This window comes from Peromyscus maniculatus, chromosome 2 (genome assembly GCF_049852395.1).
Source record: "Peromyscus maniculatus bairdii isolate BWxNUB_F1_BW_parent chromosome 2, HU_Pman_BW_mat_3.1, whole genome shotgun sequence".
Classification (NCBI taxonomy): Eukaryota; Metazoa; Chordata; class Mammalia; order Rodentia; family Cricetidae; genus Peromyscus; species Peromyscus maniculatus.
Window position 1 is genome coordinate 80,807,864 of NC_134853.1, and position 17,434 is coordinate 80,825,297.

General features: G+C 45.0%; 3 protein-coding genes across 7 annotated transcripts in view; 1 reads left to right on the forward strand and 2 right to left on the reverse strand.

Annotated features, from left to right (window-relative positions):
• The window catches only part of Elp1 (elongator acetyltransferase complex subunit 1), a 63,578-nt gene extending 59,969 nt beyond the window's left edge, over positions 1-3,609 (reverse strand). The window contains exons 1-2 of one of the 5 annotated variants that reach the window (XM_076564236.1): positions 3,478-3,609; positions 550-712 (exon numbers count right to left, since the gene is read on the reverse strand). In XM_076564236.1, the coding sequence (XP_076420351.1) occupies positions 550-699 (150 nt within the window). In that variant the 5' untranslated portion in view covers positions 700-712; positions 3,478-3,609. Of the gene's footprint in view, positions 1-549; positions 713-3,364 lie in introns of all 5 variants that reach the window. The other 4 variants (XM_076564237.1, XM_076564234.1, XM_076564233.1 and 1 more) reach the window with 4 other exon arrangements.
• On the forward strand, positions 3,601-12,733 carry Abitram (actin binding transcription modulator). Its single transcript, XM_006985274.4, has 6 exons — positions 3,601-3,925; positions 5,002-5,053; positions 6,350-6,479; positions 8,512-8,588; positions 8,688-8,757; positions 8,840-12,733. Exons 1-6 carry the CDS (start codon positions 3,811-3,813, stop codon positions 8,972-8,974), a joined length of 579 nt encoding a protein of 192 aa, XP_006985336.1. The 5' UTR covers positions 3,601-3,810; the 3' UTR covers positions 8,975-12,733.
• A 733-nt stretch (positions 12,734-13,466) lies between these two features.
• Ctnnal1 (catenin alpha like 1) overlaps positions 13,467-17,434 on the reverse strand; it is a 57,615-nt gene continuing 53,647 nt past the window's right edge. Inside the window, exons 16-19 of the mRNA XM_006985277.4 lie at positions 16,915-16,971; positions 15,744-15,857; positions 15,065-15,148; positions 13,467-14,941 (exon numbers count right to left, since the gene is read on the reverse strand). Coding sequence (XP_006985339.1) covers positions 14,882-14,941; positions 15,065-15,148; positions 15,744-15,857; positions 16,915-16,971 — 315 coding nt within the window. The 3' untranslated portion in view covers positions 13,467-14,881. The remainder of the gene's footprint in view (positions 14,942-15,064; positions 15,149-15,743; positions 15,858-16,914; positions 16,972-17,434) is intronic.

Below are 17,434 nucleotides of genomic sequence, written 5' to 3' on the forward strand. Positions count from 1 at the left end.
TTTCCTTAGAGTTCTACAATGTGGGCAAAGACAATAAATCACACCTAAATAAAACACGAGTAGCAACAAATAATCAAAGGAACATATCGGAATCAACTTACAATTTCCAGAAATATCCATGGTCAATTCTAGCACTAAGGACTGGGATTTTAGTCAGTTTGGCTTAGAAGCCTACACATGCTTTAAAAACTCTACAAGTCTGGGGTGGGGAGTTTCAAATGACATAAAGCTCCATGGACAATATTCATGTACATTCCTAACTGATCACTATTATACTGCAAATTCACAGTAGGCAGGGTAAAATATGAGTAGGCATCCACATAAAATAGAAGGTCAAAGCTTTGCCAACTTACCTTACAAAATTAGCAGAGTTAAGAGTTGGCTACTACTAAGTTCTACCTAGTAAACCATCTACGAACAGCAAAGAGGATGACCATGTAGGAATCTGTAAATTACTCTGGATGTAGAGGGGCTAGCAGGGAGAAGGAGGTTTGGAAAAAAAGAAGCCCAGGGCCAGGCCGGGAGCTGGCATCGTCATCAGGGACTTACTTCTCTTTTCCAGGGATCTACTTCAATCAGTCCACGTTCTGAGCCAATGAGCACTGTCCCCCGTTCAGTTCGGAGAGAGAAACAAGAAGGTTTCCCTGGTGCTTGAATGTCCCTAAATTCCTGTGTCCGGAGCAACTTCAGATTTCTCATGATGAAGCAACTTCTGAGGAAAAACAAAGCCCCCTTGATGAAACATGAAAGAGAAAGGACTACCTTAACAATGATAAATGACCACTCATATCAAGCATGATTCAGGGAGCAGAGACAGGGTCATTAGAGAATAACAGGAGTCCTATTTATCTGAACACACCAGCAGATACACAATCACTCTCTTACTTCCTAAAGGTTCCAGCTTTACACAGTGCTAGAGTGGAGATGAAATTACACATTAAGGCTGGAAACATAATCAAATGATAACACAGCACAGGCTATTACTGCTGCCATGATCCAGTCACCATATTCCACATCCCTCTCCATGAACTTGGATTCTAGTCATCAAAATTTGTGCTGCTCTGCATCCATAGAATCCAGGATACAAATGACAGAGAGTAATAGCAAAGTAAGAGAACTCACTTCTCCCCATTATCCATCTGTAACTATGACTACCATCCCAGCAATGGGCCTTTACCTTTACAGGGACCCTGGGTACCAATCTCTGGTACTGCCAAAGCCAGCTTCATCATGCCGCCCGAGACAGGAGCATTAATCAAGCATGCTACATCTCCAGACACAGAAATCCAGCCCCAGGCCTCATCCTGAGTTTCTGAGTATCAATCTAAAGTCTGGTTACTAGTGTTACAGGAACTTTCTACAAATGTTAGGTCCTGATGATGCCAACATCTGGCAAGTGTCAATCCCTACCCACAGGAGTTGCTTCCTTCAGCATGCCTTCTAAATTACTTCAGCGTTCCCTTCACTTTTTCTTCTCCAACAGCTGTTTAATTCTTCACAATAAATCCTGCTGAAATACTGTGTGGCCTTTACTTTTCTGACTGGACCCCAACTGATAAACACAGTAAAACAATTTGAGTTTTTAAAAAGCACTGAGTTCAGGTGTTGTATGATATTTTGTTTGTGTTCTGACAAAGCTTGCCTGGAGATCAGAGGGCAGAGCTAGCCACTAGTTAACCATAGAGGCCAAGCAATGGTGGTACACACCTTTAACGCCAGCACTTGGGAGAAGGAAAACCGGAGTTCAAAGCCACCCTGGGCCATACAAAATTGAACCAGTCTGAAAGAGAAGCAGAGCTGGGCCATGGTGGCTCACAACTTTGATCCTAGCACTTGGGAGGCTCGGCTTATGCCTTTAATCCCAGCACAATCAAGGAGGTGGAGAAAGGATCTCAACAGCCCATTCAGTCTGAGGATTTGTAGAGACAGCCCACCCCCACGCCTAATTCCGTCTGAGATTTCATAGAGGTAAGAAGTCTCTAGTGGCTGCTGCTCTGCTTCTCTGATCTTTCAGCTTTCATCCAGATATTTGACTCCGGGTTTTTATTATTAAGACTAATTAGGATTGCGCTATATTCAGGTTTGGAAAGATGGCTCAAAAATTAGTACTAGCTGCTTTTCCAGAGGACCTGAGTTCAATTCCCAGTACCTACACAGTAACTAACACTCATCCGTAACTCCAGTTCCAGGGGATCCCATGCCCTCTTCTGGCCTCCAGGGGCACTTCATGCACATGGTACAAGGCAAGCCCATTAATCTCCCTAATGCCCCAATCCTTTTAAATGCCCCATCAAAACTGACTTCTCTGAATCGACATACCCAAAAACCCCACTCCTTTGACTTCTCAAAGGAACACAGCCCCGTACTTTCCTCAGTGCTTTCAAAGTTAGGAAAAGAGTATCTTCCAAACACTTCTAGGATCATAACCTGTTAATATCCTTCCTCTGGCACCTCCAACTCCAACTCCCCTGGCTCCATGAATTCACCTTTTCCCCATCCACATATGTGCTACAGGTCCTATCATACAACTCTGATCATGTCCTAATATTCTGACCGTTGTTCCATTTTCTCCCCTTGCTCTTCTTCTATCCACCTTCAGGCTAATCATTCTCAACAGGACACACACTAGAAGGATAAGAGGAAGATTATACATACCTAGTTGCAACTGAACAAGTCCAAACTGAGCATTAAATTCATTATCTCCTAATGTTATCATAAGCTGGCCCTTACAAGCACATGAAATGCAACCTGAAAAAAAGAGAACCTGCTACTCTTTAACCAAATAACTGCCTCACCCTGGTTTGTCACCTTAACTGTCACCTGTTTCCAGAAGCTAAAACTGTCTGCCTCTTTCTCATTCACTTTCACACTGAGGTATTCACTGATTGTCTTCGCTCTCAATATAAAAACGAATCCTTTACACAATACCTACGATCCGTTATGTGACTTACATCAAAACTTGCCAAATGTTAGGCCCTGAAGACAAAAGACCACACAATCACTGCCACCACAGAAATCACGGCTTAGGCAGGCCAGCTAAGGAAGCACGGGATACACTACTCCACAGAATAGTGGCCGATGACAAAGGGGACCCGCAGCACGGCACCGAAGCCTCCATTACCTATCACCTTCCACGGCGAGCTAACCAATTCCTGACAGAGGTTTAATCTACACGCTGCAAGGAATCCCGCAGCTGGAGGACCGGACCCTCATCCCCGGCAGCTGTGCCCTGCAGCGGCCCAGGATGGCCTCGGGGAGTAAGTGTGCACAAGACGCGTGGATCTCCCCATGCACTAGGATAGCCCCTGGACGAGCAGGACCAGGCCGCGCGCAGCGGCTCGGACCGGCTCCGGCGAACGCTCACCCGAGACGCCCTCCCGAGACTGCGCCCTCGCCTCCGCCCGCGGCTCCGAGTCCTCACGACGCACCAGGTCTGGGAGAGAACCGCCACCGCACACGGGAGAAAAAGACACGCACCACAAAGGGGCGAAACCCGCGAGCAAGCAGGACCAGCGAGGCGGCGCAGACGCGGCGTCACCAGCCAGGCGCGCTGGCTTGACGTCACCACGTAGGCGTGGCCGAGCGCGCCTCTTCTGGAGCTCGTGGCGGTGCAGACCCTGTCCGGCCGTGCTGTCTGTAGTTCCTCGGCCCTCTGGCTCACGGTTGTGTGTGTCCCACTGTTGGGCGTGGGTCCCAGAGCACCGGGGACTGGTGGGGCGGGGACGGAGGTGGGGGCTGAGATCGGCGAGCTGCGCGCGTGCGCACGAGCTACCACGCGGGAACTCCATCCGTCTGGCCTGGACCCTGAGAATGGAAGAGATCGGATGCCCGGAGGCAGGGCTGGCGGGGCCAGAGGTAGCCACGGCTACTGAACCCGCGGTGCCCTCCCTGGTGGATCGATACTTCACTCGCTGGTATAAAGCGGGTAAGTGCCGGATGATGGTGAGTTCTGCCCTACCGCACAGGCGGGATGCCGCGGGGACTCCTGCTGCGCGACGGGAGCCACCCGTGCCCTTTCCTGAGCTTCCTAGTGCCAGGAATACAGGTTTGCACTGTTGGAGAACTCAAGTAGGCGCATCTGACGTGGGAAGCGCAGTGCAACGTGTGGGTTGCTTGCAGGAAAGGACGTAAACTAAACTAAGGAACCCCGCGTTGGTCTGTCTGGGCTTACAGTGCCTAGTGATTGTGTGCCCGTGGGGATCAATCCTAGCTCGAGACGGGAAGAAACCATACTCTGGAGAGAGCATTAAGTTAAGGAAGCAGTATCTAGTGTTTTGTTAAGAGACCGCTCGTATTGTCCACTTCGAAGTTTCGAAGTAGGCTTCCCAGGTGTTCTGTTTTGTGTGCCCAGGAAATATCGATGCCACCTTTGGGAATTCTCTTACCACTACTAGGCTTTTTAATTCAGGGAAACTGGTGGACGCACACACGAACAGATATGGGCCAAATTTAAGACAAGCAACCTTCCTCAGGACTGAATTGTCCCAAAATGTGATTTTTATTCGTAACTCTAAGACAGCCCTTGGGGCTGGAGAGATGACTCAGCGGTTAAGAGCATTGACTGTTCTTCCGGAGGACCTGGGTTCAGTTCCCAGCACCCACATGACAGCTTCCAACTGCTTGTAACTCCAGTTCCAGGGGAAATCCGATACCCTCACATACATGCAGGTAAAACACCAATGCACATAAAATAAAAATAAATCATTTTTAGGAAAAGGCGGTCCCACAAAACAACACCATAATGTAAACAATGTGGTGCATATAATAGTGTTTCTCTAATAGAAATGAGTATACTCACTCATTTTAAAGTGACAAGATGGAGGCGTTAATAACTGTACCTGCCTTAACATTGAATAAATGATTCTATCTGGATTAGGCCACTTAAACACTTCATGGCCTTTTATTCTGACCACTGTTGTCAGCATGAACTATCCACAAACCAAAGAAGGTAATCCCATGGTAATAGTAAATACCAATTCAAGAACTCATTTATTCCTCCAGATGTTAAAGGAAAACCCTGTGAGGACCACTGTATACTACAGCACTCCAACCGGTAAGCAAATCAGGGATTGTAAATTATCAACACCTTTCTCTGGTAGTTGGCCTGATGTAGTCTTGAGGTGGATATGAGCATTCATAAAATTGTCTTCTACTGTGTTGAGATGGTATTATAGGAGTGTGGTGGCAGGTAGAAGTCTTGTTCAGTTGTTTACTGCTTAGCCAACCACTGAAGTACCAGAACCTGTGGAATGGGTCACTGTGGAGGCATAAGCCATGGCCTGTGTACACAGTCATGCCTGTTTCTCTGGTACCCCAGGATTACCTAAAGATTTGTGGTACTTGTGATACCTCAGTAAAACCCCCCACTCTATCCCCTACAGACAAAGAGAAGCTTAAACCAGGATTCCTAAGTGTAGATAAGAACTTAGACCCCTTTTCCCCAGGTGGCTGTATCTGCTACTTTGGAAAACAGTCAGGATATTCGACCAAAAGACTAAAAAGGGAGGCGGGTTAAAATAAATTATATGGTCTGTGCCTTTAAGAACTAGCCTCACAAAGAAAGGGGAGCTCTCCTTCCAACCTCCCTGCTGTGAGTGAGAGATTTGGAAGAGCCTCCCTGGAGACTTGTAAACTTAGAAAACACTTACTTTTGCATTCTGTACCTAAAGTCTCCAGTGGCGGCTTTGGGGACTGTGATCTAGGCCAGGCCAGTTTCAAGTCCCCAGAAATGATGGCGCCAGCCCCAGGAACAAAAGAACAGAGTCAGGATGTCTGATGGTAACCAATTAACCACGAGATGCCCCTCTCCAGAGATAACAAGACCAGACCCCGGAGATGAGTTGTAAAACTCCTGACAGGGCAAACAGATAAGCTAGAATAAGATAAAGTCCAGGCCTGGGAAAAACTTGACCAATTAAGGATGGACCCGTACTAACCCCCTCCCCTCTAAGAAATTTTATGGGTTTTGCCTATAAAAACTAACTTCCCCAAGAAAGAGGCACTCCTCCCTGCCTCACTGTATTGGGTGTAGGAATGAGTCCCTGTCTAGACTTGTATCTGCAGAATAAACCTTGCTGTTGCATTCTGGACATCCAAGGTCTTTGGTGGTCTCTTTGAGGGGCCACAATCTGGGCATATCAGTACTGTTTCCTTTCCTGGGAAGGAAATTCAGTCTTATTTTCTCCTCTTCCGTTATTACACTCCCCATGCTACACTTAGGCTCCAATCGCCACCAAGAGAGAAGACTGGACAGAAGGGCGTCTGGCTGGTCACTGCTCTGTAGGATACTGACACAGGAGGAGGTGTCCAGCCAGGCGGTAACATAGGACTGACTGTTTTCTCCCCATAGAATATGTGTCATCACACTGGCGGGATCCCATCCCGTTCTTCAGAGTGGCAAAACTATTCAGAGTGTTTCCTATCAGATCAGTACCAACTGCAGCAGGCTTCAGAACAAAGTCTCTGGGAAATTTAAGCGGGTATGTTCCTGGAATTCTGTGATTTTTCTTCCTTCCTACTGAAATGTTATATCTATATTCATGTGATAATGGATCCAGTTAGCCGTGAGCAGACTTTCTGGCAGTTCAGTGTGATTATTTTCAGTAAAACCAACACCTACCCCCACTCAGAAAACAGGTATATCAGGAGGTAGGTATACTGTCTACCATAGGAGATTCTGTGCTCGCATTCTTATCCCCAAAGACATGAGATGGAAGATGGGCCTTGACCTGGTGTCCCAGCTCTTGGGTAGCTGAGGTAGCACAATTGGAAGGAAGTCTGAGGCTCTATAGGACTGTACAGTATGTACCAGACTAGATAAGGCTACATAGCAAAACTCGGGAAAGTCAAAAAGAATCGCAGCTCCAACTGCCTGTGTTCACTCTAGAAGAAGTTTGTAAAAAAAGAGGGCGGTGCATGAAACACTTGCCTGCTTATAGGTATTTGTCAAACAACCCCTGCTTCACCCACCTCCCCGAGTTTCTGAAACAATGACCACACATGCTGTCAGGCAGGGTATTAAATATGGCACTAATACTTAAAAGGCACGTTTTTCAGTTAGTTTTGTGGGGTTTATTTAAACATATTGTTTTTATTTTTATGTGGATGTATGTATGACGTGTGCAGGAGCCTGCGGAGTTGAGGGGAGCTTGGCAGATTCCCTAGACATGAAGGTACAGGTACTTGTGAGCTACCATGTGGTGCTGGGAATTGAACCTGGGTTCAATAGTCTAACTTTTGAGTTACCTCCCCAGCCCACTAGTTTTAACTCTTAGTTAGAAATGTACTGCTTCTTCAAAAAGTCTTAGACGTTGACCCTGTAAAGAAGTTCCTTTACCTATTAATTTCTAATATAAAAGATAGGGATCTTTTGGATATCTTTAGTTTTTTGTTTTTGTTTTGAGACTGGGTCTCACCCTGTAACCCTAACTAACCTGAAATTCTATATATATATATGTGTGTGTGTGTGTGTGTGTGTGTGTGTGTGTGTGTGTGTGTATACACATATACATATATATATATTCACTCACACACACACATACATACTAGGCTGGCCTCAAACCAGAGATTCATTTAACTCTGTCTTCTGAGCACAAAGATCAAAGGTATATACCACCACACTGCTGTGGGATGTTCTGTATGTCCTGTGGGAGCCCGTTTTTGGGTTCCTTGTGGCTTTACCCAGCAGGTCCGCATAGAGGATGATTAGGACCACGGGCCTGAGTGCAGGTGTCTGAGATGGTCTGCACTTGGCTGTGCTGGGGGATGGTCTGTATGTCAAGTTGCTCTGATTGGTCAATAAATAAAACACTGATTGGTCTGTGGCTAGCTAGGAAGTATAGGACTAACAGAGAGGAGAAATAAAAGAACAGGAAGGCAGAAGGAGACTGCCTGGAACCGCTGCCAGGACAAGGAAGATGTAAAGTACCAGTAAGCCACGAACCACGTGACAATGTATAGATTTATGGAAATGGATTAATTTAAGCTATAAGAACAGTTAGCAGGAAGCCTGCCACGGCCATACAGTTTGTAAGCAATATAAGTCTCTGTGTTTACTTGGTTGGGTCTGAGCGGCTGTGGGACTGGCCGGTGACAGAGATTTGTCCTGACTCTGGGCAAGGCAGGGAAACTCAAGCTACACCACACCCCACAGAAGACAGGGTTCTTAATGAAACTAACTATGTAGGATATCGCTGCCGTATCATATTGAATTGTATATTGCTTGCAGTGGATTATCCTATAGGTTGAAATCTTTATACCTGGCCATATATAGATTTCTCATTTGTAGATGAAAAAATACATTATTAGACTGTAACTAAACTACTCATTAAAAGATGGTACCTAGGACATAGTAGGTTGTTGTGTTGAAGTACATGAGTAGCTTGATGTACTTACATCATTTTCCTGTAAGACACCCGAGTTCTAAGACTAGAATCCTGTTTTAATAGTGAGGGGTATATCAGTGGAAATGGGAATTCACAATTAATTTGCAGCTTTCCTCTCGTTACCCAGGGGGCACAGTTTCTAACAGAGCTCGCCCCTCTGTGTAAGATATACTGCTCCGATGGAGAAGAATACACCATATCTAGGTAAGCAGTGTTTTAGCCCCCGGAACCCAAATGCCTGTGTTCACGATAGTAAAACTTACTGACAACATTTTCTGTCCCAAAATTCTTTTTCAAAAATAGCTGCGTTAGAGGTCGACTGATGGAAGTGAACGAGAATATTCTTCACCAGCCATCTCTTCTTCAAGAGAAGGTAAAGGAGAGGTGGGGGAAGCAAGCCCTGTGCCCATGGCCCTGAGACCATCTCACAGTCCCACGTGCTGCTGTCTCCCCAGCCGTCCACCGAAGGCTACATCGCAGTTGTGCTACCCAAATTCGAGGAAAGTAAAAGCGTAACGGAGGGGCTGCTGACACAGCAACAGTATGAGGAGGTCGTGGTGAAGCGGAACAACGCCACAGCCACTTCATGAGCCTCAGACGGAGGGACAGCGTCGGAGTCTCGCCCTGCCCGGCCCCACCCATCGGTGCTCTGAAGAAAGCCAGCGTATGGGAAGCATTGCTCACACGGCCCCAGGAGAAGCGTCGTTCTTCACCTTACCTAAGCCCCCTCCTTTGTCTGGACGTCACAAGCCCGGGCTCCCCGTTTGTAGTCAAGCTCTCCGATCTGCCCTACCTAGGTACCGTTGGGTTGGGACGTGCAGTTGTGGGTGTTCACCTGCACATATATGTACGTCAGAAAACAACTTCGAATGCTTTTTTACCTGGTGTTAGACAGTCTCTCATTGGCTTGGAACTTTGCCAGGCAGCTCATGAACTTCCAGGGAGATGCCCATCACCTCTGCCTCCCGTCTTGCAAGGCCAGTATTACAAGTGCACACACCATAGCCAACTCTTATATGAGCCAGAAAACCCAAACTCAGGTCTTCATGTGTTCAAGGTATATTACTCTTCAGTTGCTGTGATAAAATACCATAACCAAAAGCAACTTCCACAGGAGTTTATATGGGTTTGTAGTTCCACAGGACTAGATGTCCATCCTATCAAGAAGGCATGGTAGCAAGAGCAGGAAGCTGAGATCACATTTCCACCATACACAAAATGCAGAGAGTAAGCCGGAAGTAGGGTGAGGTTATTAACTGCCCCTGGTGATGTAATCCCCCAGCAAGACTTCTTTTCCTAAAAGTTCCACCGACTGGGGACCAGCTGTTCAAATACATAAGTCTGTGGGGGTTATCTTTTATCACTCCCCCACATTCTTCCCATGATGCCTTTACACCCATAGCCATGTAATACAAAACGCAGTTAATGCAATATCAAAAGTTCCCATAGTTGTTACTGTTCTGAAGTCCAAAGTCTCTTCTAAGACTCGGTGCAGTCTCTTGTGTCCCACTGTAAATCAAGAGACCAGTTACACACTTCCAACCCACAATGGCACAGAATACACATTCCCATTCCAAAAGGAAGGACGGTGGGCATAGTGAGGAGATACCGAACAAAGGAAGACAAACGCCAGCACGAGACACCAAACCCTGCAGCAGCATGCCCACTCTCTCAGGTTTGGTTCAGAGGGATTAGTCGGCTGCCTCCAGCATTGCGGCCTACGACACAGGTATTTGTCTGCAGTGTCCTGCTCTGTGCCGCTCTCCCTGGCACGTGTCTCTCAGCTGGGATTTCCAGTGTCTTGGGGCCTGCCCTCTAACCCAGGATTCACAGTCACAGCTTCACTCACTGGCCTCCCCTCTCATAGCCTCTTCTTGCAGAAACTCCGTCTCTACCACATGTTGCCTGCCCTCTGGCTTTCTGAAGCCAAGAAGGAAGAATCCAGCTTCCTTTATTCTTTTTGGTTTTTTGAGACAGGGTTTCTCTGTGTAGCTTTGGTGCCTGTCCTGGATCTCGCTCTGTAGACCAGGCTGGCCTCGAACCCACAGAGATCCACTTGGCTCTGCCTCCCGAGTGCTAGGACTACAGGCATGTACCACTGCTGCCCGGCTACTTTAATTCTTTTATGCCTCCATGCTCATACCTTGTGGAAAATACTTCAGAATTAGACTACCAGCTTTCATCTCCTCTGATCACATCCAGAGCAGCTCTTGTAGTTTGTAGCTTTCTAGGAACACACAGCCAGGATCTTAGGCGGTCTTTCACAGATTGGAAGTTTATCTGGGTGGAATCTTGCCTTGGCCAGCTGTCCTATTGTTCCAGTGTAGAGCAGACTTTATTTTAAATTTTATTTATGGATTTTTTTTTTAGTATGAGTGCTCCATCTGGATGTATGCCTGAATGTCAGAAGAGGGCATCAGATCCCATTATAGATGGTTGTCAGCCACCATGTGGATGCTGGAATTGAACTCAGGACCTTTGAAAGAGCAGCCCATGCTCTTAACCACCTAGCCAGCCCTAGAGCAGACTTCTAAATAGCACTAATCTCTGTAATGACAGCCTTTTCCAGCACGTGACTTCCTTGTGCTCTTTTCCTCAAGCTGCACATTTGTATTTCGGCCAGACGTTTTCATTGGTCAAAGTTACACTATCTTGAAATACCTAATGCCAGAGATAGTCCTTTACTTTTTCCTGGAACTCGATTTGGAGACCAGGCTGGCCTAGTCCATTACTTTTTAATTCAGCTTCATGTCAGTTCTCAGGACTTGGGTAGAAAGTAGCCAGATTCTTTGTCAAAGGGGCACATAATGGCCTCTAGAGACATTGTTTCTCTCCAAAACCTAGGAGCCCAGCTTGTATTGTCTCTGTTACCTGCTTGCACTACAGGCCTCTAGGCTCAAATCAGGAAGTCTTGTTTCACAATGATGTCAGCATTCAACCACTTTTCTGGCCCAAAGTTCCAGTCTTCTAAGTTCTTCCAAAAAAACGTGGTCACATTTTTTCACAGCAGCAGCCTCACTTCTTGGTACAAAGGTCTATATTAATTACCTATCTGTTGCTTTGATAAAACACCGTGACCAAAGCAACTTTTTGGCTTGTAGTTCAGGGGCTATCTGTCCAGGAGAAGCTGAGATCAGACCCGCGCACCCTGGAGGCACGCAGTGAAGTGGGGGTGGATGGAGGCTGTAAACTCAGAGCCTGCCCCCCCCCCCACATGCTTCCTCCAGCAAGTCTCCGCATCCCCCCAGCAGTGCCACCAGCTAGGGACCAATTGTTCCGAATTCATGAGACCATGGGGGACATTTCTCATTCAGTCTACAACAGGAGGCAAGCACTTTCCTGACCGAACCATTCTCCCAGCCCACTCTGTTCCTCTCATTTCTCTAACAAATAGCAAAGAAGGAATATTTTTCTGATTAAAAAAATACAAGCTCTTGAGAAACATTTTGAAGAGTTTTGCATTCCTGTTACCTGGGAATAAATAGTGCCTGCTTGAATGCTATGTAGGGCACACTTACTGCATCTGCCTCAACTTTTGTTTGTGTTTTTTTTTAAGATTTTTTAATGTGTTTTCTTGCATGTTTGCATGTGTATTGCATTCATGCAATGCCTGTAGATGCCAAAAGAAGACATCAGACTCCTTGGAATTGGAATTCCAGATGATTGTGAGCCACCATGTGGGTGCTGGGAAGTAAACCCAGGACCTCTAGAAGAGCAGCCAGTACTATTAACCTCTAAGCCATCTCTCCAGCCCCTTGCCTTAATTATTTTCTCAACAATTTAATACTTTGAAAAAACAAAATTATTGTCCATCCTTCCCAAATCTGCTTCAAAGTGCAATGGGAAAGCCCAGCCTCGTCCCCTCTGTTGTGGCTTTTTCCCTCTAGGTTGCTGGAGGGGCAGGAATGTGGAGTCTGCCTTCTACTGTACATGGAAAAGCTTTGAAAATGTACAAGGGCTCTTCTAGCAAATGGAAGAACTGCGCCACCTTGCTGAGCTGGCTCCTGCAAGCGCATGGCGGTGACTCCATCTACACATTTTACTGACAGCCGCTTTGTAGTAATGAAGGTGTTCGAGTCTCACCCAGAGGCACAGATGTCTTAGAGCAGAGCAAGGTTTCTACATTGTCTAGGTTAGAAAAAAACAGCTGTGAAGTTGTGGGTTTAGATTAGACGTTTACACTGAATTTAAAACAAAAATCATGAAATGACTGTCATTTTCCTGTTTTTAATGAAATGATTTTAAGCGTAACCAAAAAAGTTTATTGAGAAGGAAGAAGTAGCTCCCTGTAACTAGGAGGGGTTAAAACTGAATTTCCTTGAAATAAAATGGTTTTACACAGATGAAAACCTGACTTGGAAGTTCTGTCCTCTCGTGCTGTTGACGTCATGTTACCCTGTTGCTTCAACCCCCTGGGCACCTCTAATTCTATTTTCAGGTGTGTAAAGGTATTTGTAATTTCCCTACAAATATTTGTATGGAAAAAAAATTTTTTTAAAGATTTATTTATTATGTATACAGCATTCTGCCTGCATGTGTCCCTGCAGGCCAGAAGAGGGCACCAGATCTCATTGCAGGTGGTTGGGAGCCGCCATGTGGGTGCTGGGAATTGAACTCAGGACCTCTGGAAGAGCAGCCGGTGTTCTAACCACTGAGCCCCTGGAAAATTTTTTTTAATATATGTAATTCATAAGACAAACCTTTTATAACCTGAGTATCAGCATGACTATCCCTTAGTTACACCATCAGACTTGACAAAGACTGTGAGTTACTATCTACAGGGACCACGATGGGATGTAAATTAAACACACAGCAATAGATCCTGACTTTGAGTGGCAGGAGGATTCTAAGAGACTCGTGCTGTGAGAGTCTGTGTCTGTTTCACAGGATGTATCTTTCTTCATTAGTTTTATTACAAGTTAAAAGGATGTTTTGTTTCACAGACGAAAAACCATGCCAGAAGTACTTGAAAATATAGACATAAAACAATACAGGTTGCAAGGGCACCTTTAATGTTATTACTGACCAGTATGCCCCACCCCAATTTGGTTATTGGATCAAAATTAAACTAGTTGGTACAAATTCAGTTACTGAACATAATTTTTATTGAAGTGTACATTATCACATGTTTAATACTAGTTAACAATCCCTATTTTGTTAACAAAGATAATGTCATTGTTACCACATACCCGATGATCCTTATCATCGGTTTTATTGAGGGATCTGCTTTATTACTAAAATATTTACACTGAGAATCCAGTGAAGTTAGCATCCTTCTTCTCAGTTTAAAAAGAAATCACAGAATTTTCACTCGTATGAGTTGGTAACAATTCTGAGACTATTTCACAGGAGATGGTTGCATTCATTTCCCCTGAACAGCAGTCTGCAGCAGCATTCCACTGCTTTTGAAAAACTGGTTGTGTTAACATCTCTGATGGGAGCTAAAGAGATGAGAGTTCTGTGTAGCACATGCTGGTACTGTGAATCTCCCTCCCTCAGCCCTTGTTCTGATACTCGGGAATACAGATCAGCTGAACGATCTCCTAGGCGATCTTGTCCTTGCTTTACAACATAGCTTATAAGGCAAACAGGTTACCAGCAGAGTCAATTCCCCAGCCCAAGAAAAAGTTTAAACCCGAGAGTTAAAACGTCTAAAAATGAGCATTCCAATGCCATATACATAAAACACAGTGCATAGGTATCTGGAATTTAAACAGCCTCTTGGTTCTAATTTTCTGTCTTCTGCCCCAGCCATTCCATCAATACTGAAAAGGATAGTTCAAAACTGTGTTTTTAAACCAGTAAAAAATACTTAGGATTCCATCTACTATCCAGGACTACATGGTCAGCTATACATACTACAGCTAGAATAAAAAGCCATTTCCTCTTCTGGTTGCTCCACGGTTCTTTGGAGTGACTTCTGTTGTCTTCCTTTCTGAAGCAGGGAAGGGACAGATGTGGCCTAATGACCTTACCCGGTGAGATGCTTGTTAGAAGCAACAGTGCTAGCAGCGATGTGACCAGGCATCTGAGGGACCCTTAGCCTGCTTCAACAAGAACTGAAGAAGAGTCCACAGGTCTAAGAAAACCTCTGCATTCAACCAGGTCACTAGATATTTTCTGCTGAAATTAGTGTTGTAGATAATCAGCTTAAATAAAACAGTTAAGGATGCCAAAGGGGCGTATGCATTCACGACTGCGTCTTTGGGATTCAGCTGTCATTAAGACAGCTGGGACATTTGGTGTGTGCTGAAGAACACCCTGAACACAATGTCTACTTTAAAATCACACTGCCATTAGACTCTTAGCAACTGCCACGGCAGTGACTCTCGTTAAGCTTTCTAATCTGAAGATCAGAAGAAAGAAAGATTTCAGCATTCTCTTTAAAAAAAAAAAAAAAACAAAAAACGATGAATTTCTGAAAATACAAAGGGTCATTTGCTTTTTAGAAAGGTCAGCTGTGCCACGTGATACTCCAGAGATGAACTGCAGGCTGCTCAAGTCTTCCCATCCATGGTATCTTTATTCGTCGTGGACACCCACTGGTTATTTTCCACCTGGAGGAAAGAGGTGAGACAATTAGCTTGTGCTGTGCTCTGAAAACAAACTTCGAAGTGACTGGTGCACACACTGACATTTTCCATTAAGAAACAAAGTTGAATACAGAAAAACCAGCTCACCTTCTTCAGTAGCTTATAGCACAGTGACAGGAGCTGGACCACGAGAGCCATCATGGACCTTATCTTTGTAATACACTTGTCAACCTATGGTGACAAAGCATGTGTGTCATCCTAAAAGCAGTACTTCAAAAACATCATCTACTTGGTTTTACAGTGGTGAAGTTTCTCCATCATGGAAATCTAAGAAATCATCAAAGGTATAGATCAGGATACCCGAGGTGACTTGAGGCTCCAGAACATGGGGAGCACTGACTGCCTGGTCTCATTCCTGTTTCATGGAACCCCAGGTAGGAGGGTGGAACAGCAGCTCTTCTCCTTCAGGCTATGCATGGGCTTCTAAAACACTCCACACTGCAGTGCACCCCCTACTTGGCAATTCTTTCCACTCCACCCAAGCTCCTCAGATATACTTCAGGAGCCTCAACTCCAAGGCACTTATGCCATAGAGAGGTAAGGACAAGAGAAGCATGCGGAGGTTGCTGCTCCACGCTAGGGACTAGGCTGCAGCCTCCAGTCTAATTTTGGTGACCTGCTGCTCTCTGGGATCAGTTAGAGAGCAGCTGCTTTCAGACAAGCATGAAACACTTGCTGTGCACGTTAGCACGGAGGGCTGGAGCTACTGATAAAGAGACGTGAGATATTCCCAAGTGTTCCCCAGATAACCCACCCTCTGCTTTACCTTTAGGAACACTTTGTTCTGCAAAGATGTCTTAGTTATTGTCTGAAGCTGGTGGCATAGAGGAATTAGCTTGTTTATTTCCAGGAGAAGCAGAAGTTTGTCGTCATCTTTCAGCTGAAATGTAATTTAGGAAGTTATTGCAACCCCAACAAAACTCCATCTTGTATACTTTTTTTTTTTTCCCTTCTAGACAGCATCTCACATGGAGCCCTGGCTGACCTGGTACTCATGATGTAGACCAGGCTGGCCCTAAACACATAAACACCACCCCTGTCTTGGTCTCCTGAGTGTTACACCACACCTAGCCTGTATCTCTTTTCTTTCCTTAGTGCTTGATTTTTTTTAATATAAAAATAAGAAATAACTCAAATCTCATAGGATGTCACTAACAAAATCATGAAACAGTGTTTGTTTGTTAATAATGTAGAATTTCCACAAATCATGAATATTTGTTATTCTTTGTCTTTTGTGGTGCTGCAGACAGAACTCAGGACTTTGTGCATACTAGAGAAGGTCTTCCAATGGGTTAGATCCATCCCCATAGGAATATTGTAACTGTGGTGATATAGTGTCCCTCAATATATTGTGCATTCTAATAAACTTATCTGGGGTCAGAGGACAGAACAGCCACTAGATAGACATAGAGGCCAGAAAATGGTAGCACACATGCCTTTAATCCTATCACTTGGGAGGCAGAGATCCATCCGGATCTGAGTTCAAAGCCACACTGGAAACAGCCAGGCATGGTGACTCACGCCTTTAATCCCAGGAAGTAATGGCAGAAAGCAGAAAGGTATAGAAGGCGTGAAAACCAGGAACTAGAGCTAGTTAAGCTTTTAGGCTTTTGAGCAGCAGTTCAGCTGAGATCCATTCGAATGAGGACACATAGGCTTCCAGTTTGAGGAAACAGGATCAGCTGAGAAATTGGCCAGGTGAGGTTAGCTGTGGCCTGTTCTGTCTCTCTGATCTTCCAGCATTCACCCCAATACCTGGTGCTGGGTTTGTTTTTATTAATAAGACCTTTTAAGATTCATGCTAAATATAACCACACAAAAATGTACACAGTGTAACAAAAACAAGAAAACAAGCTAATTTTTTCTGAATTTGCCTATCTCATGTGTTAGTAATATGCTTCCAGTGTAGGTATGTGAAGACAGACAGAAATGATTACCTGTTTCGAAAATGACTGTACATTTGAAGTAAGCTTTAATCCCTCTGCAGCAAAAACCTGGTAGAGAAGGGAAACAGTGCTATTCAAGATCAATGTCTTCTGGATGGTTGGTAAACAAATTCTCAATTATTTCACATAGTTGAAAAATAACCCAGACATTAAGAATCAGCCCTAGAGCTCCTAACATTTTTCATTGTACCACAGGAAGAGCTGGAATCAGAAATTGTCCCAGACCTAAGACAAAATCCAAAGAGAGGCACCTCTGTCCCTATAGACATCCATTATTCTGCAGAGCCACACAGGCCTGGGACCCACAGCCTCACAAATTCTCTGTTCCTTTCTGAAGGGATCCCCGGCTCAGTTCCTAAGATCTCCAATTACAGAGGGGAATCATTTTTCTTCAGGCCGTAACCACTTGCCCAGGATTCAGTAAATAACCTCACACCTGGACACATGCAAGCAACCCCAATTAAACAGTGGGGTATTAAAAAAAAAAAAAAAAAAAGACATGAAAGTAGGA